General features: G+C 49.2%; 1 protein-coding gene across 1 annotated transcript in view; it reads right to left on the reverse strand.

Annotated features, from left to right (window-relative positions):
- Positions 1 to 4,486: 4,486 nt before the first annotated feature.
- Positions 4,487 to 27,545, reverse strand: part of LOC119975814 (cytochrome P450 2K1-like) — a 100,367-nt gene continuing 77,308 nt past the window's right edge. The window contains exons 7-9 of the mRNA XM_038815687.1: positions 12,578 to 12,765; positions 9,700 to 9,841; positions 4,487 to 5,907 (exon numbers count right to left, since the gene is read on the reverse strand). Coding sequence (XP_038671615.1) covers positions 5,729 to 5,907; positions 9,700 to 9,841; positions 12,578 to 12,765 — 509 coding nt within the window. The 3' untranslated portion in view covers positions 4,487 to 5,728. The remainder of the gene's footprint in view (positions 5,908 to 9,699; positions 9,842 to 12,577; positions 12,766 to 27,545) is intronic.

Consider the following 27,545-nt stretch of genomic DNA (forward strand, 5'->3'; position numbering starts at 1 on the left):
AAGTTTAAGGGAGATGTGTGTGGAAAGTTTTTTAAGCAGAGGGTGGTGGGTACCTGGAACGCTTTACCAGCGGAGGTGGTAGAGGCGGGCACGATAGCATCATTTAAGAAGCATCTAGACAGGTATATGAATGGGCAGGGAACAGAGGGAAGTAGACCTTGGAAAATAGGAGACAGGTTTAGATAAAGGATCTGGATCGGCGCAGGCTGGGAGGGCCGAAGGACTTGTTCCTGTGCTGTAATTTTCTTTGTTCTTTGTTGAGTGAAAATAGGGATTGGCTGCCGGTGGCATATGCTTCGAGGGCCATACAAAATGAAAAAGCAGGGCCCGGGAGACAATATACTGGCCAGGCATCACCCAGGACATAGCAGGTATGGTTGAGCAATGCGACACCTGTCAAGCATTTATTATGGGCCAGGGTTTAGAGAACACCAAAGTATATCATGGAGTTCACCCGACCTACAACTTTTAATAGATTTTGGGTATGAGGAGCACAAGGACCCACTTTCCAGGTGTTATGCAACAGAGATCTTGCGCGGCATTCTCCCCTACCCGGCAGGATGGTGGGTCCCGGCGTAGGGGAGTGGCACCAACCACTCCGGCGTCGGGCCTCCCGGACCTTTAGGGAGGCCCGACGATGGAGTGGTTGGCGCCACTCCCCTACGCCGGGACCCCCCGTAGGGAATTCTCCGCACCTTTAGGGGCCAAGCCCTCACATTGAGGGGCTAGGCCCGCTCCGGAGCGGTTGGCACCACGCCGACTGGTGCCAAAACCGGCACCAGCGGCCTTTCAGGCCCGCTGCCCGGCGCCAGGGCTGGCCGAAAGGCCTTCGCCGGTTCGCGCATGCGCTGGTGGTGATGTCAGCGGCAGTTGCCACTGACGTCACCACCGGCGCATGCGCGCTGGGGTATTCTCTTCCGCTTCCGCCATGGCGGAGGCCGTGGTGGCGGTGGAGGAGAAAGAGTGCCCCCACGGCACTGGCCCATCCGGCGATCGGTGGTCCCCGATCGCGGGTCTGGCTACCGTGGGGCACCCCCTGGGGTCCGATCGCCCCGCGCCCCCCCCAGGACCCCGGGGGCCCGGTCGCGCCGCCAATCCCACCACCACCAGAGCTGGTTCAAACATCGGCGGCGGGAGAGGCCTCCCAGCGGCGGGACTTTGGCCCATCGCGGGCCGGAGAATCGCCGCAGGGGCCTTGCCGATCGGCGCGGACGTTACGCCGATCAGCGGGGCATGATTCCCGCCCCCGCCAATTCCCATGTGGCGGAGAATCTCTGTCACGGCGGGGGCGGGATTTTCGGCGGCACCAGGCGATTCTCCGACCCTGCTGGGGGTCGGACAATTTCGCCCCTTAATTTTTTTTTAACCCAAACAATGTTTATTCTATGGATTCGATTAACATTTCATAAACACACAGTAAACATCTTATCAGCTACCAACACAAATACCCCGCTCCCCCAAAGATACAGTACTATATAGGTAACGTTAAATAACTTTCCTAACAACATCTATAAGCCAAACACCCTTTTCTTCAAAACAGTCGGTTTGAATTCCTTACAGAAAATAGGTATAACTTTGAAGTTATCAAGTGGTCTGGAGACATTCTTTAGCATGCAGAGAGAGAGATAAAAAAATACACCTTCTTTGTTTGAATGCAGCTCCCAACGAAAAACGAAACCAAAACACTCGAGCCACAAAGCAGCTTCCAGCTCAAAACAAAAGTAAAAGACAGAATCACAGCCCAGCTCCATCCACACAATGACATCACTGCAACCATTTGACAAAACACACTTTTCTTAAAGGGACCCTCACATAACACATTTCACTGCAGACAGAGCAAGGAACCCATGCAAGTGGACGACGACGTTCCCAGCCTGTGGCGTAAAGCTGGTTTGTTGTTCCACTTTCAGGGGAGAGACTCCCTGGTTGTCATCGATTACTTCTCAAATTACCCAGAGGTGGCGCAGTTGCCCAACCAGACAGCTCGCTGTGCAATCCAACAGGTAAAATTGATCTGTGCCCGGCATGGCATACCATCTATTGTCAAGTTGGACTATGGTCCTTGCTTCAGTAATCATGAATGGACTGAGTTTGCTCGCCGTTATGATTTTAAACACATTACATCGAGCCTTCCCTATCCCCGGTCGAATGGGAAGGCGGAACACAGCATACACATAGTGAAGCAGCTGCTGACGAAGGCCTTGGACAGCTGGGAAGACATGTATCTGGCCTAACTCAGCTACCATTCAACCCCACTGGTAAATGTCCTGTCATCAGCGCAACTGCTGATGAACAGGCAGATGCGAACAACCCTGCCTCCTTGGTGGCCCCCATGGTCAATCACAGGTTTCAAAGGAAGCTCGTTCTGCAGAAACAAAAGCAGAAAGGGATCTACAATAGGTCTGCAAGGACACCCCAGTCCCTGCAATTAAGGGACATGGTCAGAATTGAGGGCCCCAATGGCAAAGGATGGCCAAGGCTAGCAACGGTTCTTCAGCAAGCGGGTCCGCACTCCTATATGGTGTTTCTGAGGATGGCTCACTTCTGCGCTGAAACCAAAGGGCCCTCCTCAAAGTACAACAACCTTTTGTGCTTAACCCAGCAGATGGGTCTGGGTGTAACCCCAAGCTGGACACAGACAGACTGTCCAGCACATCATGGTGTTACTGATGATTCTGCAGTGATACCGGGGGAAAGGCCAGTGATTGATGAAGGTGGGGGAACACTCACCAACCCAGCCAGTCCTCAGACAGTCGACCAGAGTTAGGCACAAGCCTGATAGACTGAACCTGTGACTGAATGTTCAAGAAATGTGGTTGTAAATACACCTTTCTCCAAAGGAAGGGGATGTGGTGATATGCACAAATGCATATCTGTATATAACTGTATATAATTGCACCAATGTATAATTGTATATAACAGTACCGATGTATATAACTGATCATCAATACACGTAGTGACAGTTATGATCTCCTGCCAGTAGGTGGAACCAGACACACATGAAGCCAATTACATACATCGGATGACGGATGAGACATGGGCACTTGGAAGTAGGATGGACAACAGGACAGTCGCATCTCACCATTGCTCGACAGTAAGATAGATATAATTATCTATGCATAGGTTTGTTGGTTACCTGCCAACGTGTTAAGAATAAATACTTGTTATAACCAAACACACATGTTCTATGCGTGACGTCATGATCAGGGGAGCCATAGAATACAACAGACGGGTTCCCGGTATAGTTTTATTAAAGGTTTGGGGCGGACCTGGAGTCATTGCTGATGAGGGTGTATAATGAAGTGAGAGAGATGGGGTGGGGGGGGGGGGGGGGGGGGGGGGGGGACTCAGGCTTCCATCTCCCTGATACTGAAGAAGGAAATGTATCCGGAGCAGTGTGGGTCGTACCGTCCGATATTGTTATTGAATGTGGATGGCAAGTTATCGGCGAAGGTGCTTGCATCGCAGATTGAGAACAGTGTGTGGAGGTGATAGGCGAGGATCAGACAGATTTTGGAATGAAAGGAAATTGTTGGCGAATGTGCGGAGGCTACTCAATGTGACTATGATGCCTTCGGAGGGGCAAGAGGCAGAGGTAGCGGTGGTGATGGACATAGAGAAGGCTTTTGATCGGGTGGAGAAGGCGTATTTGTTGGAGGTGCTGGGACAGTTCAGGTTCGGGCAGGGCTTTGTGGATTGGGTCCGGCTGCTATATAAAGGCACCAGTTGCAAGCATTCGGACCAACTAAGTGTGTTTGGGGTATTTTCGGCAACACCGATGAGGCAGGGGTGCCCGGTTTCCCCGTTGCATTTCACCTTGGCGATAGAGCTGTTGGCATTGGCGCTTAGGGCATCGAGGGATTGGAGAGGGACTGAGCTGGAAGGTGCTGAAAATAGCGTTTTGCTGCATACGGACGGCCTGTTATTATATATCTCAGACCCGGTGGGCAGCATTGGAGTTGTTATGGAGATTTTGGAGGAATTTGTCCGGTTTTTGGGATATACATTGAACATGGGAAAGAGTGTGGTGTTCCCGATTAATGCCAGAGGGCAGGAAAGGAGACTCGGGGAGTTGCCGTTTAGGGTGGTGGGGGCAAGTTCCCAGTATTTGGGTATCCAGCTGGGCACAGCTGCATGAACTGAACTTGGTGGAGCAGATGAAGGCAGACTTTAAGAGGTGGGATGTGTTGCCTCTGTCGCTGGCAGGGTGGGTGCAGATGGTGAAAATGACGGTGCTGCCTAGGTTTCTTTTTGTGTTTCAGAACCTCATTATCTTTGTCCCCGAGTCGTTCTTTAGGAAGCTCAATGGGCTGATCTCCGGGTTTGTGAGGGTGGGAAAGCCCCACTGGTGTGTTGGGCTTTTTTGGAACAAGGGCAAATATGATAAATTATTATTGGGCGGCGAGTCTTGCAATGGTGCGTAAGTGGGCTGGGGAGGACGGGGTCGGCCTGGGTGGGAATAGGTGGGGGGGGGGGGGGGCAGGTGAGGAGGGGGTGGGTGGATGTGGCGTTGTGTAGGGGGATGAGTTTAAGGGCTCTGTTGCTGACGCCTTAACACTTCCCGCCAGCGAGATACTCCGCAAGCCCGATGGTGGTGTTGCCCTAAGGGTGTGGTGTCAGTGGGGCTGCAGGATGCCTCGGTGTGGGCACCAATCTGCAACAGCCATAGGTTTGCGCTGGCAGGGCTGGATGCAAGGTTTAGGGGGTGGCAGCAGGTGGGGATTGACCGCTTTGGGGACTTGTTTATAGGGGAAAAATGTGCGAGGCTGGAGAACTGGAGGAAGGGGAATGGCTTTAGGTACCTGCAGATTCGGAATTACGTGAGAAAGGAGGTGAAGTCCTTTCATGGGCTGCCGCTCCTCAGCTTGCAGGACAATTTGCTGTCGAATGATGGAATAGGGGAGGGGAAGGTTTAGGATATTGAGAAGGAATTGATGGAATAGGAGGGAGTCTCGGTAAGGGGTTTTAAGCGTGAATTGGAGGAGGAGCTTGGAGGGGAGGTGGTGGGTGGAGGCCTTGCGGAGGGTGAACAAGTCCTCATCATGCGCGAGGTTAAGCCTCATCCAGTTTAAGGTGGTGCATCAGACTCATATGATGGTGGCGAGGATGAGTAGGTTCTTTGCGGGGGCAGAGGTTCGGTGTTGGCGGTGTACGGAGGGGGGGGGTGCGGCGGCATGTTCTGGACGTGTCCAAGTCTGAGGGGGTTCTAGCAGGGGCTTTCGGGTGTCTAAGGAATTGAGTGGTTCCGACTCCGGTGGTGGTGATATTTGGTATGTTAGACCGGGGTGACCAGGGGGTGAGAGGCCGATATTTTGGCCATTGTCTCCCTGATAGCCCGGAGGCGGATTTTGCTCAGATGGCGGGGCTCGGAGCTGCTGAAAGTGGGAGTGTGGGTGAGGGATCTGGCAGAGTTCCTGAGGCTGGAAAAGGTCAGGTTCGCTCTGCGAGGGCTGGCAGAGGTGTTCACCTGGAGGTGGAAACTGTTTTCTTTGGAGGATTGAGGTATCAGCAAGAGGAGAGGGGTGGGGGGAAAAGAGGGTTAACATAGGGAAGGCGGGATGTGGCAGGGTGTTGGTGTCAGTGGGGAAGAGGGTTGTGGTTGTTCATCGAGTTGATGTATTGTTCTGATATTTTGCGTTTATATGAAAATGCATTGAATAACAAGACATTTTTTAAAAAATCTATAAATGCAGCAGTGAAATATTTCGAGGGACTGACACGTTGGCCATCAGCGAAGAACAGCGCAGACCCGGTGAGGTTTTGGGGTCAGTGTGACTCCAACTTGTGGTGTGAGGTCCAGGTTAGTTACCCCGGGTGGAGCTTGGAACTGAAACCTCTGCAGCAGGGTGGTGAAGAATAGGAAGAGCTCGGCCTTCGCCAGCGCCTCACCGGCACACACCCTCCGACCTGAAACACAACAGGGGATGGTCAGCACACAGAGGCAACAAAGTTCAAAACATCAAAAGTCTCCACTGCCTGCAAACAATAGGCAATTTAATTTTCAGTAGTGTCTCTTGTTCCCCAGTGAGCATAACAGGAGTAGTTGGGAGTCCATTCGGCCCCTCAAGCTTATTCTGCCATTTGTGGCCGATCTTCTGCATTAACTTGGGTGGGTTGCCTCTGGTGCTCCTGTTTCCTCCCACAGCCTTAAGATGTGTGAGCACAGTAAGAAGTCTTACAACACCAGGTTAAAGTCCAACAGGTTTGTTTCAAACACGAGCTTTCGGAGCACGGCTCCTTCTTCAGGTGAAGAAGGAGCCGTGCACCGAAAGCTCGTGTTTGAAACAAACCTGTTGGACTTTAACCTGGTGTTGTAAGACTTCTTACTGTGCTCACCCCAGTCCAACGCCGGCATCTCCACATCATTAAGATGTGTGAGTTAGATGGATTGGCCATGCTAAATTGTCCCATAGTGCCCAAAGATGTGCAGGATAGGTTACAGTATCGGACAAGTGAGTGGGCCTAGGCAGGAAGCTCATTCAGGGTCAGTGCAGACTCGATTGGCTGAATGGCCTCCTTCTGCATTGTAGGGATATCCATTCAAAGAATGAGAGAGGGTCTTACGCAAACATATAAGATGTTGAGGGGCTGCTGCCCCAGGTTTTCAGATGTATTAATCAAATATAAATCCTTGTTGTCAAGTTATGATTTGAACTCATGTCCTTGGATCATTAGTCCAGGCCTCTGGATCATTAGCAGCCCAGTAATATTACCGTGCCCCTTGGATGCTCTACTTGCTGCTGTATGCTCCCGTGCTTCTGACACAACCCTGCCAGAATCGTTCAATACATTCGGTAATCGCCTCAATTGCTGACATGCCACTTTTGGATGGATTGCTGCGGCTTCCGATAAGATATTTCTGCCATAAACCACAGGGTGGAGGAATGAGGTGGAAAATAATAATAATAATAATAGTTCTAGGGATGTAGAGGAAAGGATGGCGAAGATGATTCTGGAAAAGAGCGAAAGTAACAGGGTAGTTGTTATGGGAGACTTTAACTTTCCAAATATTGACTGGAAAAGATATAGTTCGAGTACATTAGATGGGTCGTTCTTTGTACAATGTGTGCAGGAGGGTTTCCTGACACAATATGTTGACAGGCCAACAAGAGGCGAGGCCACATTGGATTTGGTTTTGGGTAATGAACCAGGCCAGGTGTTAGATCTGGAGGTAGGTGAGCACTTTGGAAACAGTGACCACAATTCGGTGACCTTTACGTTAGTGATGGAAAGGGATAAGTATACCCCGCAGGGCAAGAGTTATAGCTGGGGGAAGGGCAATTATGATGCCATTAGACATGACTTAGGATGTGTTGGTTGGAGAAGTAGGCTGCAAGGGTTGGGCAGACTGGATATGTGGAGCTTGTTCAAGGAACAGCTATTGCATGTTCTTGATAAGTACGTACCAGTCAGGCAGGGAGGAAGGGGTCGAGCGAGGGAACCGTGGTTTACCAAAGAAGTGGAATCTCTTGTTAAGAGAAAGAAGGAGGGCTATGTGAAGATGAGGCATGAAGTTTCAGTCGGGGCGCTTGATAGTTACAAGGAAGCGAGGAAGGATCTAAAGAGAGAGCTGAGACGAGCAAGGAGGGGACATGAGAAGTCTTTGGCAGGTAGGATCAAGGAAAACCCAAAAGCTTTCTATAGGTATGTCAGGAATAAAAGAATGACTAGGGTAAGAGTAGGGCCAGTCAAGGACAGTGGTGGGAAGTTGTGTGTGGAGGCTGAGGAGATAAGCGAGATACTAAATGAATACTTTTCGTCAGTATTCACTCAAGAAAAAGATAATATTGTGGAGGAGAATGCTGAGACCCAGGCTATTAGAATAGATGGCATTGAGGTGCGTAGGGAAGAAGTGTTGGCAATTCTGGACAAGGTGAAAATAGATAAGTCCCCGGGGCCGGATGGGATTTATCCTAGGATTCTCTGGGAAGCCAGGGAAGAGATTGCTGAGCCTTTGGCTTTGATTTTTAGGTCATCATTGGCTACAGGAATGGTGCCAGAGGACTGGAGGATAGCAAATGTGGTCCCTTTGTCAAGAAGGGGAGTAGAGATAACCCCGGTAACTATAGGCCGGTGAGCCTAACGTCTGTGGTGGGTAAGGTCTTGGAGAGGATTATAAAAGATACGATTTATAATCATCTAGATAGGAATAATATGATTAGGGATAGTCAGCATGGTTTTGTGAAGGGTAGGTCATGCCTCACAAACCTTATCGAGTTCTTTGAGAAGGTGACTGAACAGGTAGACGAGGGTAGAGCAGTTGATGTGGTGTATATGGATTTCAGTAAAGCGTTTGATAAGGTTCCCCACGGTCGGCTATTGCAGAAAATACGGAGGCGGGGGATTGAGGGTGATTTAGAGATGTGAATCAGAAATTGGCTAGTTGAAAGAAGACAGAGAGTGGTAGTTGATGGGAAATGTTCAGAATGGAGTTCAGTTACGAGTGGCGTACCACAAGGATCTGTTCTGGGGCCGTTGCTGTTTGTCATTTTTATAAATGACCTAGAGGAAGGCGCAGAAGGATGGGTGAGTAAATTTGCAGACGACACTAAAGTCGGTGGAGTTGTAGACAGTGCGGAAGGATGTTGCAGGTTACAGAGGGACATAGATAAGCTGCAGAGCTGGGCTGAGAGGTGGCAAATGGAGTTTAATGTGGAGAAGTGTGAGGTGATTCACTTTGGAAAGAATAACAGGAATGCGGAATATTTGGCTAATGGTAAAATTCTTGGTAGTGTGGATGAGCAGAGGGATCTCGGTGTCCATGTGCATAGATCCCTGAAAGTTGCCACCCAGGTTGATAGGGTTGTGAAGAAGGCCTACGGTGTGTTGGCCTTTATTGGTAGAGGGATTGAGTTCCGGAGCCATGAGGTCATGTTGCAGTTGTACAAAACTCTAGTACGGCCGCATTTGGAGTATTGCGTACAGTTCTGGTCGCCTCATTATAGGAAGGACGTGGAAGCTTTGGAACGGGTGCAGAGGAGATTTACCAGGATGTTGCCTGGTATGGAGGGAAAATCTTATGAGGAAAGGCTGATGGACTTGAGGTTGTTTTCGTTAGAGAGAAGAAGGTTAAGAGGTGACTTAATAGAGGCATACAAAATGATCAGAGGGTTAGATAGGGTGGACAGCGAGAGCCTTCTCCCGCGGATGGGGGTGGCTAGCACGAGGGGACATAGCCTTAAATTGAGGGGTAATAGATATAGGACAGACGTCAGAGGTGGGTTTTTTACGCAAAGAGTGGTGAGGCCGTGGAATGCCCTACCTGCAACAGTAGTGAACTCGCCAACATTGAGGGCATTTAAAAGTTTATTGGATAAGCATATGGATTATAAGGGCATAGTGTAGGTTAGATGGCCTTTAGTTTTTTTTCCATGTCGGTGCAACATCGAGGGCCGAAGGGCCTGTACTGCGCTGTATCGTTCTATGTTCTATGTTCTAAAACTGCCACTCTCGTCGGTGACGGAAAATCACCAGCCACCGTCACCACCTTAACCGTGCGGCGTGTGGGGTATATGATCCCATTCCATGCAACAGTCAGGAGAGAAGCTCAGAAGTGAAAAAAGAGATTTGTCTCTCTATGGTGGTGGCAGAGAAAGGCTCCAACTAAAAACTGTTCCCAACGGTGCCTCATTAGCATGTTGAGGAGTGAAAATGTGCAACAAAAAAGAAAGGAACACACATGGTCCTCGCATCCATTACCTGCAGAGAAAGGCATGAAGGCCTTGTTCTTCACAAACCTCCCTTCAGCATCCAGGAAGTGAGCCGGATCAAACTCGTTTGGTTTTTTCCATTGAGTTTTATCGAACAGCACCGAGGTCAGGAGAGGAATCACGTACATTCCCTGAAAACAAGCAAAACAATTCTGACTCTGGGCATACATAAGAACATAAGAACTAGGAGCAGGAGTAGTCCATCTGGCCTCTCGAGCCTGCTCCGCCATTCAATGAGATCATGGCTGATATTTTGTGGACTCAGCTCCACTTTCCGGCCCGAACACCATCACCCTTAATCCCTTTATTCTTCAAAAAACTATCTTCTTTACCTTAAAAACATTTAATGAAGGAGCCTCAACTGCTTCACTGGGCAAGGAATTCCATAGATTCATAACCCTTTGGGTGAAGAAGTTCCTCCTAAACTCAGTCCTAAATCTACTTCCCCTTATTTTTAGGCTATGCGTCCTAGTTCTGCTTTCACCCGCCAGTGGAAACAACCTGCCCGGATCTATCCTATCTGTTCCCTTCATAATTTTAAATGTTTCTATAAGATCCCCCCCGCATCATTCTAAATTCCAACAAGTACAGTGCCAGTCTACTCAACCTCGCCTCGTAATCCAACCCCTTCAGCTCTGGGATTAACCTAGTGAATCTCCTTTGCACACCCTCCAGCGCCAGTATGTCCTTTCTCAAGTAAGGAGACCAAAACTGAACACAATACTCCAGGTGTGGCCTCACTAACAGCTTATACAATTGCAGCATAACCTCCCTAGTCTTAAACTCCATCCCTCTAGCAATGAAGGACAAAATTCCATTTCCCTTCTTAATCACCTGTTGCACCTGTAAACCAACTTTCTGTGACTCATGCACTAGCACGCCCAGGTCTCTCTGCACAGCGGCATGCTTTAATATTTTATCATTTAAATCATAATCCCATTTGCTGTCATTCCTACCAAAATGGATAACCTCACATTTGTCAACATTGTATTCCATCTGCCAGACCCTAGCCCATTCACTTAACCTATCCAAATCCCTCTGCAGACTTCCAGTATCCTCTGCACTTTTCACTTTACCACTTATCTTAGTGTTATCTGCAAACTTGGACACATTGCCCTTGGTCCCCAACTCCAAATCATCTATGTAAATTGTGAACAATTGTGGGCCCAACACGGATCCCTGAGGGACACCACTAGCTACTGATTGCCAACCAGAGAAACACCCATTAATCCCCACTCTTTGCTTTCTATTAATTAACCAATCCTCTATCCATGCTACTACTTTACCCTTAATGCCATGCATCTTTATCTTATGCAGCAACCTTTTGTGTGGCACCTTGTCAAAGGCTTTCTAGAAATCCAGATATACCACATCCATTGGCTCCCTGTTATCTACTGCACTGGTAATATCCTCAAAAAATTCCACTAAATTAGTTAGGCACGACCTGCCCTTTATGAACCCATGCTGCGTCTGCCCAATGGGACAATTTCTATCCAGATGCCTCGCTATTTCTTCCTTGATGATAGATTCCAGCATCTTCCCTACTACTGAAGTTAAGCTCACTGGCCTATAATTACCTGCTCTCTGCCTACCTCCTTTTTTAAACGGTGGTGTCACATTTTCTAATTTCCAATCCACCGGGACCACCCTAGAGTCTAGTGAATTTTGGTAAATTATCACTAGTGCATTTGCAATTTCCCTAGCCATCTCTTTTAGCACTCTGGGTTGCATTCCATCAGGGCCAGGTGACTTGTCCACTTTTAGCCCCATTAGCTTCCCCATCACTACCTCCTTAGTGATAACAATCCTCTCAAGGTCCTCACCTGTCATAGCCTCATTTCTATCAGTCGCTGGCATGTTATTTGTGTCTTCCACTGTGAAGACTGACCGAAAAAACCTGTTCAGTTCCTCAGCCATTTCCTCATCTCCCATTATTAAAACTCCTTCTCATCCTCTAAAGGACCAATATTTATCTTAGCCACTCTTTTTTGTTTTATATATTTGTAGAAACTTTTACTGTCTGTTTTTATATTCTGAGCAAGTTTACTCTCATAATCTATCTTACTCTTCTTTTTAGCATTTTTAGTAGCTTTCTGTTGCCCCCTAAAGATTCCCCAGTCCTCTAGTCTCCCACTAATCTTTGCCACTTTGTATGCTTTTTCCTTCAATTTGATACTCTCCCTTATTTCCTTAGATATCCACGATCAATTTTCCCTCTTTCTACCGCCCTTCCTTTTTGTTGGTATAAATCTTTGCTGAGCACTGTAAAAACGCCTGACTTCAATGGAGAGTGAATGGGGGGTAGGGAGGTGTTAAACTGATTATAATTGTCACCATATTGATGTTAAATGTAACAAAATTCCTCATAACCAAAATGAAAATGTCCAAGTTGCAGCACTTAAAAATTTGTTTTTAAAAAATTCATTCATGGAACCTGGATATCGCTGGCTGGGACATCATTTATTTCCCATCCCTAATCGCCTTTGAACTAAGTGGCTTGTGAGGCCATTACAGAAGACATTTTTTGACTGTCAACACATTGCTGTGAGTCCAGTCACATGTAGGCCAGACTGGGTAAGGACGGCAGATTTCTTTCCTGAAAAAGAAAATTAGTGAACCAGGTGGCTTTTTACAACAATTGACAAATGGTCATCAGTAGATGTATAATCTTTTAATGGTTTTTACTGAATCCAAATATCACCATCTGCCGTGGTGGGATTCGAACCTGGGTCCCAGGGCATGAGGCTGGGTCTCTGGATTATTAGTCCAGTGACAATATCACTGTGTCACTGCCTCCCCTGTTTTTATTTAGAAGGATATTCTGCAAATTGTAAAACTTACATCTCACTTGTCCAGTTAAAACCTACCTTTGGAATGAAATATCCTCTGAAGTGCATGTCCACAGTTGTTGAATGAGGAAGGTTCAAGGGGACAATGTTGGCAAACCTCTGGATTTCATGAATCACCGCGTCAGTGTAGGGCATGTGTTTCCTGTCCTCTACTCTGGGGCATCTTCCAGCTCCTATCACTTGATCAATTTCTTCCTGAACTTTCTCTGAAATAGTAAAAAAAGCTTGCAATGGAGAAACAGGACTGGGGAGGCATGGAGTAGAATTTCGCCCTGATCAGGAACACAAATCGGGAGCTGTCAATTTGGATGTTCTATCGCAGGTAAGGCAGGTGAGTCCTTCATAGCGGCAGTGGAGCTGAGCGGGAGAAATCGGGACTGCAGTCTGGGAGGGTAAGTGGTATTTGTGTCTGTGTCTCTGAGCGTGGGAAATCGGGACTGCAGTCTGAGGGGGTAAGTGGTATTTGTGTCTGTGTCTCTGAGCGGGAGAAATCGGGACTGCAGTCTGAGAGGGTAAGTGGTATTTGTGTGTTTTCACATTGTGGAGGGGGGGGGGGGATCAAAGTGACATCACAGTAAAATTGTGACCTGATTGGCTGGTCGGGAATCTCTGTTAAATTTGAAACAAAAACATTAAAAAAAAACAATTAAAACTAATTACTTACCTCGTTAGTGGAGTAACTAAACCTGAGGGCAGAGATTAGTGTTTCACATTTAATTTCACAGGAAAGTTCTGGTGCCATGGACCATAATGATTTAAGTAGTTATTTTGTATTAATTAACTAGTGACTTAAATGTCACTCAGTGGGTGCAGTGCTCTAACTGTGCGATGTGGGAGATCCATGACACTTCTAGCGTTCTGATCGACTACATCTTCAGCAAGTGTAACCAATGGCAGCTCCTGACAGACCATGTGGTTCGGTTGGATTAACAGTTGGATGCACTTAGGAGCATGCAGGTGGCGGAAAGCATCATAGATAGGAGTTACAGAGACGTGGTCACACCCAAGGTGCAGACAGACAGATGGGTGACTGCTAGAAAGGGCAGGCAGACAGTGCAGGAATGCCCTGTGGCTATCCCCCTCTCTAACAGGTATACCATTTTGGATACTGTTGGGAGAGATAACCTATCAGGGGCAAACAACAGCAGGCTGAACAGTGGCACCACAACTGGCCCTGTTGCTCAGCAAGGGAGAGCAAAGTGCAGGAGAGCGATAATTATAGAGGACTCGATAATAAGGGGCACAGGTAGGCACTTCTGTGCATGGGAAAGCGACTCCAGGATCGTATGTTGCCTCCCTGGTGCCAGGATCAAGGATGTCTCTGCACGAACACAGGACATCCTGAAGAGGGAGGCTGAACAGCCAGAGGTCGTAGTACAGGTAGGAACTAATGACATAGGCAGGAACAGTGATGTGGTCCTGCAGAAGGAGTTCAGGGAGTTCGGCAATTGTGTTGTTCCTTGTGTCTTAATAAAGCTCGTAGTCTCAAAGGTGGAGAAGATGCTTTATTGTGAATTTGTTCTCTCTTCAGAGCTTAACTTATGGCTACCTCAAATGCTGCCTGCTTGTCTCTGTGTCCTGCTACCAGTTCTGCCTTTCGTGAAGTGTGTCCTCACTTCCTGTCTCTGTGTATTTATAGCTCTCCCATGCTCCCTCTAGCGCTTGCTCAGTTGTATTGCATCTACTCAGATCTACGATCATCACATCCCCCCTTTTTTCTTTACATATTTTCTGTACATCGTTAAAGATAATTATACAAACAGTTAGATTACTTACGGTATGCGTATCTATACAAGAGATGGTGCTATTGCATATTTTACAAAGCCAATTTATATTTATGAGTCCAATCTTAATAAAAACATTTATGAGTCCAAACTTGATGAATTTGTTCACTGAGTTTTTCTTTTGTTGTTGTTGACGTGGTGAATGTTGTCGGTGTTCTTGTTATTTTAAGTAATCAATACGTCATCCCATGGTGTTTGCATGGTTGAACCACTGATGTTGACTGACATAGACTTTTTTCTGTGCTTGTGGTATCGATTTAGTATGTCATCTGCCTTGAAAGCTGGTGTGCTTGCTTGTTCTGGAGCAGATGTGAGTTTGTGCGATTCGTTGTCATAACATGGCATGTTTATAGTCTTGTCATTGCTTTGCAGTGTGCTGTGGCATTGCCCTTCATGTGCAGCATTGTACCATTTTGTACAAGTCGTTGTTTCATTGCTGTTGTTTCTGTCGTTCCTGTCTTTGTTGTTTTCGTCGCCGTTCTTGTTGCTGTTTTTGGCATTTCTGTCTTTGTTGTTGTCGCTATCTTTGTTATGCTTCTTGTTGGTTTTGTTGTTCCTCTTGTAGTTTTTGTCATTGTGCTTGTAGTTTTTGTTGGTGCTGTTGTTGCTCTTGTTTCTGCAGTGCTTCTTGCGATTTTTGTTGTTCTTGTCGCGCTTCATGTTGCTTTTGTTCTTGCGGTTGTTGTTCTCGTTTCTGCTGTGCTTCTTTTGGCTTTTGTTTTTCTTGTTATGCTCAATGAGTGTCCCGTGTGGATAATTCGAGTCATTGTCACAGTTATTGGTGCGAGTGTCCTTTGTGGAATCTGTTACATTGAACGTTTCGTCTCGAGAATGGTGAGACTGATCTGATGTTGCATTGCTGCTGGTGACATCAGTCATTTGTGGTGGATTTGATTCATTGTCTTTGCTTTCTTGGTGCTCCTCTTCTGGAGTCAAATTCTTCACGATTTCATTTGACGCGGTCTCTCTAGACTCTTGGTGCTCCTCTTCCGGAGTCAAAATCTTCATGATTTCAATTGACATGGTCTCTCTGGACTCTTGGCTCTCCTCTTCTGGAGTCAAAATCTTCATGGTTTCTGTTGATGTTGTCTCACAGGACTCTTGGTGCTCCTCTTCTGGAGTCAAAATCTGCATGTTTTCTGTTGATGTGGTCTCACTGGACTCTTGGTGCTCCTCTTCTGGAGTCAAAATCTGGATGGTTTCTATTGGCGTGGTCTCACTGGACTCTTGGTGCTCCTGTTCTGGAGTCAAAATCTGGATGGTTTCTATTGGCATGGTCTCTCTGGACTCTTGGGTGGCCCTACTCTGCTTCTGTACAGACAAGCTGAGAACTGTCAGTCTCGCTGTGATCCTGTACCTCCTGTATGTCGAGTGTGATCACCTTGTCACTGTTTTCGCATGCAGTGGGTAGATGTACATTGTCTTCTTGTTTATGTGAGCTTGGTAGACTTTCATAGTCTGCTTGCTGTTGCTCAGATACGGCGGGTTGACCTTCATGGTCTTGTTCATGCATGGTGTTCGCCAGGGAGTGTTTGCTTGCTTCCCTTTTGGAGTCTTTCATCACTCTCACTGTGGAGACTGTCATCGCTCTCTCTGTGGAGTCTTTCTGTGCTCTCTCTGTGGCGTCATCTTCGTCTTGGGTATTGCTGTCATCCAATGTATCGACGATCTGCCATGGCATCATGGTGTTGGATTCATCTACCACGAGTAGATTCGTGTTGAGCTTTGCGACCGTGTTGCTGATGCTGTGATCAGCATATCCGAATAACTCAGCCATGTCTGAGTAGTATTCTTCGAAAACCAAATCATCTTGGTTGGATTCATCTACCACGAGTAGATTCGTGTTGAGCTTTGCGACCGTGTTGCTGATGCTGTGATCAGCATATCCGAATAACTCAGCCATGTCTGAGTAGTAATCTTCGAAAACCAAATCATCTTTTTTTGTTTCGGATTTCTTTTTGTTCTCTTCACTTTGGGTGGTGCAGACTGCTTTTTCCAGGGTGTTGTGCGAGTTGTTTTCAACTGTTGGTTTAAGTTCAGGCGTTTTTTTGTCTTCTGAGGCAAGAAAGTTTGGTTTTACCGCTTTAAGTATCTTGTTTTCAATTATCGGGCATTTCCTTTTTAAGTAGGCGTGGTCCGGATGCTCAGACATCATGACGCTCCTGACGTCATGCGTAGGAATCAATTGCGCATGCGCAAATCGGCCTTCCTTTATTGTGCGGTTTTGTGTCCACTGCGCATGCGCATAACGATCCGCGACCAAAACGTTTTGAGACTGCGCATGCGCATAATGATCATCAACAAGAACTTTTTTTAACTGCGCATGTGCAGACGCAGTTTTTTGTTCTTTGTCTGCCCGAGACTGTAAAATGTGGTCCGACGCCATTTTATCGCGGATTTCAGCGTTTTTTCTTTCTGAAAGTTGTAAGTTATCTTTTCCTTTCGATCTGGACTGGATTTCAGCATTTTGGCTTTGTGAAAAATTCAAGTTATTTCTTCTTTTTGATCTGAACGTTTCACTCGCGATTTCTTGACTGAAGCCTTTCTGTTTGTAGAGTTTTGCATCACTCAGTCTCTGTGCAGTTTGGCCTCTGAGCATACCGTGCTGTTCAAATTCCTTACAGTACTCTTCAAATTTGTTTAGTATTGTTTGTAAGTTGTTGCTGTCTTCATCTTTTGAGTATTTAAATCCATTATAAACTTTCCTAGCTTCATGTCCTGCAATGAGCATTGCTATTTTAATTTCGTCTGAGGCTGCTGCTACATCATTAGCTATGATATGAAAATCGAACATTTGTTTAAATAGTTTCCAGACATTTCTTATATTGCCGGTCGTGTCCAGCTGAGGTGGGGTCCCAAGCCACATCCTCGAATAAGCGATGTCTTCCCAAGTAGAATGTCCAGTAGGAGATTTCCATGCCATTTTGTTCTTTCTGTGTCTGCAGCTGAGTTGTCCTGTAGTAAGTGTCTAAAGCCACTCTTGGTACCATGTGTTGGTTCTCGTGTCTTAATAAAGCTCGTAGTCTCAAAGGTGATGATGCTTTATTATGAATTTGTTCTCTCTTCAGAGCTTAACTTACGGCTACCTCAAATGCTGCCTGCTTGTCTCTGTGTCCTGCTACCAGTTCTGCCTTTCGTGAAGTGTGTCCTCACTTCCTGTCTCTGTGTATTTATAGCTCTCCTGTGCTCCCTCTAGTGCTTGCTCAGTTGTATTACATCTACTCAGATCTACGATCACCACAGCAATAAGCTAAAAAGTAGGACCTCTCGGGTTGTAATCTCAGGATTACATCTGTGCCACATGCCAGTGAGGCTAGAAATAGGAGGATACTGCAGCTAAATACGTGGTTGAACTGGTGGTTTAGGTTTTCAGATTTCTGGACCACTGGGATCTCTTCCAGGGCAGGTGTGACTTGTACAAGGAGGACAAGTTGCATCTAAACTGCTTGCACCAATATCCTGGCTGAGAGGTTTGCTCGAGTCACTCGGGAGGATTTAAACTAGTTCATTTGACAGTGGGGTGGGAACCGGAGCGCTGGCTTGGAACATTTAATAACGGAAGGGGAAATAGAGGATAAAAAATAAGAGAATAACATCACCCTGTCTGCTTAAACGCAATGGTTTGATGTGTATTTGTTTCAACACCAGAAATATAGCGCCAAGGCAGATGAACTCAGAGCACTTATCAGTACTTGGAATTATGGTGCGGGATTCTCCTACTCCCCGCCAGGTTGGAGACTTACAGGGGGGCAGCGTGAATCCCGCCCCCGCTGGCTGCCAAATTCTCCGGCGCTGGGGATTTGGCGGGGGAGGGAATCGCGCTGCGCCAGTCGGCGGCCACTGGCAGTGGCCTCCCCGGCGATTCTCCAGCCCGCGATGGGCCGAGTGGCCGCTCGTTTCCGGCCGGTCCCACCAGCGTAAATTGGAGTAGGTACTTACCGGCGTGACCTGGCGGCGCAGTTGGTCTCCGGGGTCCTCGGGGGGGGGGAGCAGGGGGGATCTGGCCCCAGGTGGTGCCCCCACGGTGGCCTGGCCCACGTTCGGGGCCCACCAATCCGCGGGCGGGCCTGTGCCGTGGGGACACTCTATTCCTCCGTGTCGGTCGCTGTAACAGTCCGCGATGGCTGACTCGGAGAAGATCCTCCCCTGCGCATGCGCTAGGATGACACCAGCACACGTTGGCGCTCCCGTTCATGCGCCAACTCACGCCAGCCGGCGGAGGCCCTTTGCCGCCGGTTAGTGCGGTGCCAAGTGCCTTCCCCATTGGCTGGCGCAGCGCAAACCACACCGGTGCCGGCCTTGCCCCTGAAGGGGCTGAGGATACCGCACCTTTGGGGCCGCCCGACGCCGGAGTGGTTCACGCCACTCCTCGGCACCGGGACCCCCTGCCCCGCCGGGTAGGGGAGAATCACGCCCACGATGTTATGGCTATCACAGAAATATTGTTAAAGGAAGAGCAGGATTTGCAACTGAATGTTGGAGGATATAGATGCTTCAGGAGAGATAGAGGGGGATGTAAAAGGGGTGGGGGAGAATCTTTACTTGTTAAGGAGAATATTATAGCTGTACTGCGGGAGGACACCTTGGAGGGCTCATACAATAAGGCAATCTGGGTAAAGCTCAGGAACAGGAAGGGGGCAATTAGAATGTTGGGTGTTTATTACAGACCCCCAACTGCCAGCGAGAGATAGAGGAGCAGATAGAGAGATTTGGATAGGTGCAAATGTAACAGGGTTGTTGTGGTAGGGGATTTTAATTTCCCTATATTCCCTACCATACAGTGCAGAAGGAGACCATTTGGCCCATCGAGTCTGCACCGACCCGCCCAAGCCCTCACTTCCACCCTGTCCCCATAACCCAACAACCCTTCCTAACCTTTTGCAACACTAAGGACAATTTAGTATGGCCAATCCACCTAACCTGCACTTCTTTGGACTGTGGGAGGAAACTGGAGCGCCCGGAGGAAACCCACGCAGACACGGCGGGAACGTGCATACTCCGCACAGACAGTGACCCAGCGGGGAATTGAACCTGGAACCCAGTCACTAAGTTACTGGGACTCACTTAGTGCGAGGGGCTTGGATAGGGCAGAATTTGTAAGATGTATCCAGGAGGCCTTCTTGATGCAATATGTAGATAGTCCAACGAGGGAAGGGGCAGTACTGGATCTGGTATTGGGGAATAAGCCTGGATCGGTGGTTGAGGTTTCAGAAGGGGAACATTTTGGGAGTAATGACCACAATTCCGTACGTTTTAGGGAACTTTTCGACAGGGATGAGGGTAACCCTGGCATTAAGGTGCAAATGCAGGGAATGGCAAATTACGATAAAATTAGACATGAATTGAAGAATTTGGATTGGGTTGGATAGTAAATCAACATCGGGCATGTGGGTGTCTTTCAAGCGACAGTTGGTTAGGATTCAAGAAAGTCATGTTCCTGAGAGAACGAAGGATAAGTGTGGGAAGTTTAGGGAGTCTTGGATTAATGGGATATTGTGAAAAAGTCAAAAAGAAAAAGGAGGCTGTTGTACGGTCTAGAAGGTTGGGAACCCTTGAGGAGTATGAAGAAAGTAGGAAGCTACTGAAGCTGGAAATTAGAGGGCTAAGAGAGGTCATGAAAAGTCCTTGGCAAGTAGGATTAAGGTGAATCCCAAAGCTTTAAATTCATATGTAAAAACAAGAGGGTGGCCAGGGAAAGGATTGGACCACTTATGGACAGTGTGTTGAGCCAGAGAAAATGGGTGAGGTACTGAATGAGCACTTTGCATCAGTGTTCACCAAAGAAAGTGACTTTGTGGAAGATAATTCTTGGTTAGGGTGTGTGGACAGTCTGTATCATGTTAACAATGAAAAGGAGGTACTGGGTCTTTTAAAAGATAGTAAGGTAGATAAGTCTCCTGGGCCGGATGGGATTTACCCCAGAATACTCAGGGAAGTAAGGGAGGAAATAGCTGGGGCCTTAACTGACATAGCTGTAACCTCATTGCCTGCAGGTGAGATTTCAGAGGACTGGAGAATAGCTAATGTGGTACCGCTGTTTAAGAAAGGTAGCAGGGATAATCCTAGAAACTATAGGCCGGTGAGCCTCACATCGGTAGTCGGTAAATTATTGGAGAGAATTCTCAGAGACAGGATTTACAACCATTTGGAAACAAATGGACTCAGAAGCGATAGACAGCATGGTTTTGTGAATGGGAGGTTGTGCCTCACTAACTTGATCGAGTTTATTGAGGAGGTGACAAAGATGATTGATGAGGGGAGGATGGTAGATATTGTTACATGGATTTCAGTAAAGCCTGAAAATGTAGCCCGTCTGATTAGTAAGTTTGCGGATGATACCAAGGTTGGTGGAGTGGCAGATAGTGTTGAGGATTGTCAGAAGATACAGCAGAACATAGTTAGGTTGGAGATTTGGGCAACCAAATAGCGAAATGGAGTTTAATCTGGACAAATGTGAGGTAATGCATTTTGGGAGGTCTAATATATAGGGGAAATATGCTGTAAATGGCAAAACCCTGAAGAATATAGAAAGTCAGAGAGATCTGGGAGTGCAGGTCCACAGATCTTTGAAGGTGGCAACACAGTGGACAAGGTAGTCAAGAAAGCATATGGAATGCTTGCCTTCATTGGACAGGTCATCGACTATAAAAACTAGCAAGTTATGCGACAGTTGGATAGAAACTTGGTAAGGCCGCACTTGGAATATTGCGCGCAATTCTGGTTGCAATACTACCAGAAGAATGTGGAGGCTTTGGAGAGGGTGCAGTGGAGGTTTACCAGGATGTTGCCTGGTCTGGAGGGTATTAGCTATGTGGAGATGCTGAATAGACTCAGACTGTTTTCATTAGAAAGACGGAGGTTGAGGGTGACCTGAAATCTACAAGATTTTGAGGGGCATGGAAGTGGGCAGGCACTCTTTACCAGGGTGGAGAGGTCAGTCACCAGTGGGCATAGGTTTAATTTCCATAGGCAAAGTTTAGAGGAGATGTGCGAGGCAGGTATTTTTACACAGAGGGTGGTGAGTTCATGGAATGCGTTGGCAGGGGAGGTTGTGGAAGCAGATACATTAACGGTGTTCAAAAGGCATCTTGACAAACACATAGATAGGATGGGTATAGAGGGATACGGCACAAGGAAGTGCTGAGAGTTTTGGCAAAAATTGGTATCTCGACCGGTACAGGCTTGGAGAGCCTGTTCCTGTGCTGAATTGTTGTTTCTTCTTTGTTATATTTCCTGTTCAATATTCAGCTTCCACGAACTTCAAAAGACCCAAAAACCAATCATGCATAACAAACGACTGATGTAGCGTTGCCCATTGAGCACTAAACTTTTTATCAATTAGAAATTTAGAGAGCCTGAAGACTTCCGGTTGCGGTGATGTGGAGCTAAGCCGCACGTTCGGTAGCTCCCGCTATTTTCGGTGTTTTGGGCTCTTTTAAGGGCCTGTAGCGGTGCTGGTTGGACTTTTCTCCGAGTGGGAACACTTCCTCTACGATTCTCCGCTGGTAGATGGCCTGGACCAGGAGCGGAGCGGTCAAAAAATCGGCTTTGGAGCAGAGAAAGGTGCGAGGCAGGAGAAGCAAGATGGCGGCAGGCGGGGAATCAGCAGCGTGGCAGCAGTGGGCGAGGGAGCAGCAGGAGCTGCTTCAGCGCTCCTTCAGGGAGCTGAAGGCAGAGATCCTGGAACCGCTTAAGTCCTCCCTGGACAAGCTCATGGCGACCCAGACGGCCCAGACTTCGACAAAAGGCCTCGGAGAACGAGGACGAAATCCTGGGCCTGGCAGTGAAGGTGGAGTTGCATGAGGCGCTCCATAAGAACTGGTCAGCGAGGATGGAGGAGATGGAGAACCGGGCCCGTCGGAAGAACCTGCGGATTCTAGGCCTCCCAGAGGGGCTGGAAGGTTCGGATTTGGAGGCCTTTGTGACTATGATGCTGAACTCGCTAATGGGCGCGGGGTCGTTCCAGGAACCCTTGGAGCTGGAGGGTGCCCATCGGGTGTTGCTGAGGAAACCCAAGCCAAACGAGCCGCCTCAGGCGGTGCTGGTCCATTTTCACCGTTTCGTCAACCGCGAGTGTGTGCTGAGATGGGCGAAGAAGGAGAGGAGTAGTAAGTGGGAGAATAGGGAGATTAAGATCTACCAAGACTGGAGTATGGAGGTGGCAAAGAGAAGGGCTGGCTTTAATCGGACGAAGGCAGTGCTCCACAAGAAGGGGGTCAAGTTTGGCCTGTTGCAGCCGGCACGCCTCTGGGTCACTTATAAAGACCGCAAGCTCTACTTTTGACTCTCCGGTGGAGGCCTGGGCTTTCGTCCAGGCAGAGAAGCTGGACTTGAACTGAGGACTGGGGCTGGGGAATGGTGTATAGAGCCGGAGGCTGTATCCTCCTTGGTATCCTTTCGCTTCTATTGGTTCTATTTGATGATTTCTTTTGCTGTTCTGCCTTTTTTGCTTTGTTTTTTTGGGGTCAGGGTGGAGGTTTGCCGCCGTGGGGAACAGGCTGAGCGGGGGCCGCGGGCACGTGGCGGACTGAGGAAGGGTAATGGCTAGTCGGCGGGGGAGGGGGGCAGGTTGCCCCCCGATCCGGCTGATCACCTGGAATATGAGGGGACTGAATGGGCCAGTTAAACGGGCTCGCGTGTTTGCGCACCTGAAGGGGCTGAAGGCGGATGTGGCCATGCTTCAGGAGACGCACCTGAAGGTGGCGGACCAGGTTAGATTGAGGGAGGGGTGGATAGGCCAAGTGTTTCATTCGGGGCTGGATGCAAAAAATCAGGGGTGGCGATCCTGGTGTCGTTTGAGGTGTCAAATGTGGTGGCGGACAGTGGAGGGAGGTATGTGATGGTGAGCGGCAAGCTGCAGGGGGTGCGGGTGGTTCTGGTCAACGTATACGCCCCAAACTGGGATGATGCGGGTTTTATGCGGCGCATGTTGGGCCGGATTCCAGATTTGGAGGCGGGGGGCCTGATAATGGGGGGGGATTTCAACACGATGCTGGACCCGTCACTGGATCGATCCAGATCTAGGACGGGTAGGAGGCCAGCGGCGGCTAAGGGGTTGAGGGGGTTTATGGACCAGATGGAGGGGTGGATCCATGGAGGTTTGCGAGGCCGAGGGCCAGGGAATTTTCATACTTCTCCCATGTGCATAAGGCCTATTCCCGGATTGATTTTTTCATAATGAGTAGGGCGCGGATTCTGAGGGTGGAGGATGGTGAATATTCGGCGATAGCCATTTCGGACCATGCCCCGCACTGGGTGGACCTTGAGCTGGGGGAGGAGAGAGACCAGCGCCCACTTTGGCGCTTTAGCGCTTGGAGGTGGGGCTGCTGGCGGATGAGGAGGTGGGCGGGCGGGTTCGAGGATGTATCGAAAAGTACCTGGAGGCCAATGTAATGGGGAGGCCCGAGTGGCGACGGACTGGGAGGTGTTGAAGGAGGTGGTTAGGGGGGAGTTGATCTCCATTCGAGCCCATAGGGAGAGGAGAGAGCAGAGAGAGAGGGAGAGACTGGTGGGGGAGATGGTGAGGGTGGACAGGAGATACGCGGAGGCTCCGGAGGAGGGATTGCTGAGGGAGCGGCGTAGCCTCCAGGCCGAGTTCGACCTGCTGACCACCAGAAAGGCGGAATCTCAGTGGTGAAGGCACAGGGAGCGGTGTATGAATATGGGGAGAAGGCGAGCAGGATGCTGGCGCATCAGCTCCGTAAGCGGGATGTGGCCAGGGAGATTGGTGGAGTTAAGGATAGGGGAGGAAATGTGGTGCGAAGGCGGGTAGGTATTAATGGGGTCTTCAGGGACTTTTATGAGGAACTGTACCGGTCCGAACCCCCAGCGGAGGAGGGGCGGATGGGGCGCTTCTTGGACCGGCTGAGATTCCCGAGGGTGGAGGAGGGACAAGTGGAGGGACTGGGGGCGCCGGTTGAGCTGGAGGAGCTGGTCAAAGGGATAGGGAGAATGCCGTCGTGGAAGGCGCCGGGGCCGGATGGGTTCCTGGTCGAATTCTATAAGATGTATGCAGACCTGTTGGGCCCCCTTTTGGTTAGGACCTTCAACGAGGCAAGGGAAGGGGGGGTGCTCTGCCTCCGACGATGCCTCGGGCACTGATTTCCTTGATCCTTAAGCGGGACAAGGATCTCCTGCAGTGTGGGTCATACAGGCCGATCTCACTTTTAAATGTAGACGCCAAGCTGTTGGCGAAGGTTTTAGCCACAAGGATAGAGGACTGTGTGCCGCAGGTTATCCACGAGGATCAGACAGGGTTCGTGAAGGAGAGACAGCTGAACACTAACATACGGAGGCTCTTGAACGTTATAGTGATGCCGGCGGTAGCAGGGGAGGCGGAGATAGTGGTGGAGTTGGAGGCGGAGAAGGCCTTTGATAGGGTTGAGTGGGGGTACTTGTGGGAGGTGCTGGAAAGGTTCTGGTTTGGGGAGGGGTTTGTCAGGTGGGTGAGGCTGTTATATGAGGCCTCAATGGCGAGCGTGGCCACGAATAGGAGGAGGTCGGAGAACTTTCGTTTATACCGAGGGACAAGGCAGGGGTGTCCCTTGTCCCCCCTGCTTTTTGCGTTGGCAATCGAACACCTGGCCATGGCGCTGAGGGAGTCGAGGAACTGAAGGGGGCTGGTGCGGGGTTGGGGTGGAGCACCGAGTGTCACTCTATGCGGATGACTTATTGTTATATGTGGCGGATCCGGTGGGGGGAATGCCGGAGGTGATGAGGATTCTCAGGGAATTTGGGGATTTCTCAAGGTACAAGCTCAACTTGGGGAAGAGCGAGCTTTTTGTTGTGTACCCGGGGGACCAGGAGGGGGGGATTGGTAGGCTCCCACTAAAAAGGGTGGAGAGGAGCTTTAGGTATCTGGGGGTCCAGGTAGCCAGGAGCTGGGGGGCCCTGCACAAGCTCAACCTCACAAGGCTGGTAGAGCAAATGGAGGAGGCGTTTAAGAGATGGGATATGTTGTCGCTGTCGCTGGCGGGTAGGGTGCAATCAGTCAAGATGACGGTGCTCCCGAGGTTTCTGTTCCCGTTCCCCATCCTTATCCCGAAAGCCTTTTTCAGGAGGGTTAACAGGAGCATTACGGGGTTTGTGTGGGTGCACGAGACCCCGAGGGTGAGAAGGGCGTTCTTGGAGCGGGGCAGGGATGGGGGGGGCTGGCGCTGCCCAACCTCTGTGGGTATTATTGGGCTGCCAACGCAGCGATGGTGCGTAAGTGGGTAATGGACGGGGAAGGGGCAGCATGGAAGAGGATGGAGATGGCGTCCTGTGTGGGCACGAGCCTGGAGGTGCTGGGAACGGCACCGCTGCCGCTCCCACCAACGAGATATACCACAAGCCCGGTGGTGGCGGCTACCCTCAAAATTTGGGGGCATTGGAGATAGCACAGGGGGGAGGTGGGGGCCTCGATGGGGTCCCCGATACGGGGGAACCACCTGTTTGTCCCGTGGAGAATTGATGGCGGGTTCCTGAGTTGGCATAGGGCAAGTGTTAGGAGGGTGAGAGACCTGTTGTAGATGGGAAACTTGCGAGCCTGGGTGAGCTGGAAGGGAAGTTCGGACTCCCCCCGGGGAACACGTTTAGGTACATGCAGGTAAGGGCGTTTGTCAGGCGGCAGGTGGCGGAATTCCCTCTGTTGCCGCCGCGTGGGGTACGGGACAGGGTGCTCTCTGGGGTGTGGGTTGGAGAGGGGAGGATCTCGGAAGTGTACCAGGTGATGCAGGAGGTAGACGAGGCCTCGGTGGAGGAGCTGAAGGGTAAATGGGAGGAGGATCTGGGTGAGGAGATTGAGGAGGGGACGTGGGCGGACGCTCTAGGAAGGGTGAACTCCTCCTCTTCTTGTGCGAGGCTTAGCCTCTTACAGTTTAAGGTGCTGCATAGGGCTCACATGACCGGGACAAGGATGTGCCGATTTTTTGGGAGCGAGGACAGGTGTTAGGTGCTCAGGGAGCCCAGCAAACCATGCCCATATGTTCTGGGCATGCCCAGTGCTGGGTGAATTTTGGAAGGGCGTAGCAAGGACGGTGTTGAGGGTGGTAGGATCCAGGGTCAATCCGGGCTGGGGGCTCGCAATATTTGGGGTTGCAGAGGAGCCGGGAGTGCAGGAGGAGAAAGAGGCCGGCATTCTGGCCTTTAGAATTTAGAATTTAGAACAGTACAGCACAGAACAGGCCCTTCGGCCCTCGATGTTGTGCCGAGCAATGATCACCCTACTCAAACCCACGTATCCACCCTATACCCGTAACCCAACAACCCCAGGAGGTGCCAATCATTCCTGGATTTCCTGGCAGAACGGTAGGAAAAAGGCCAGCAACAGCAGCAGCCCGGGGTGTAGTGCGGGGGGGGGGGGGGGGGGGGGGGGGGGGTTGGTGGTTGTCATTGAAATCATGTTATCATGATCAACTATTCTGATCTGTGTCCCCAGTAAGAAGGAAAACAATTATTGAACCAGCTTCTTGAGTGTTTTTGTTTTTGAACAGCCAAATTTAGAAAGAAAGGTTCAGAAACAATTTCTTCTGTTTACCCAGTACTCCATGTTCAATGAAGCACCAGGGAGGACAAATTCCTCCCTCGCTGCACCAAATCCCTTTGTTTAGTCAGCTGCCAAAGCTGTACTCCGTCAAGTTGCACTCTGTGATTTTCCCTCCCGCAATGGGCAGCACAGAGCGCAAATAATGATTTTGACAAGTTGTCACAAACCTTCATAGAACTTTGCCGGAAATCATAACAACATGAAACAATGCATCAGAAGATGAAGGCAACACGTATAGTATCTTCGGAGATGCAGCGGTTGCAATGTATTCGGTCAATTAATCTTGTATGTTTCGTTTATAGAAGAACAGAAGGAAGAAACAGAAGCAGGTGAACCGCATTCTTGGTGCAAGTTAAAAAGTATAACTAAAATAAAGGAATTACCGAAATAGAAAAAAACATGTGTGTCAATCGGACTGTCACCTAATAGTTCAAAATTGCTTTCATCATGACAAATATTCATAAGGCATTGTCGCCAAGGAAAGGAAAACAGCAGGGGAATAGTTGGTTCATTCTAACCGGAAAGAAACATGCAAGACCTTAAACCTTAAATGGGGTGGTCTTTCCAAGAGCTGCTCAGATTTAATGGGCTGAATGGCCTCCTTCTGCATTGCAAATTCTATGAAACCGAGCATGCAATATACTGCTGCACTTTGCTGCAAAGCTGAGACAGATGA

The sequence above is a fragment of the Scyliorhinus canicula genome, chromosome 13 (genome assembly GCF_902713615.1).
Source record: "Scyliorhinus canicula chromosome 13, sScyCan1.1, whole genome shotgun sequence".
Classification (NCBI taxonomy): Eukaryota; Metazoa; Chordata; class Chondrichthyes; order Carcharhiniformes; family Scyliorhinidae; genus Scyliorhinus; species Scyliorhinus canicula.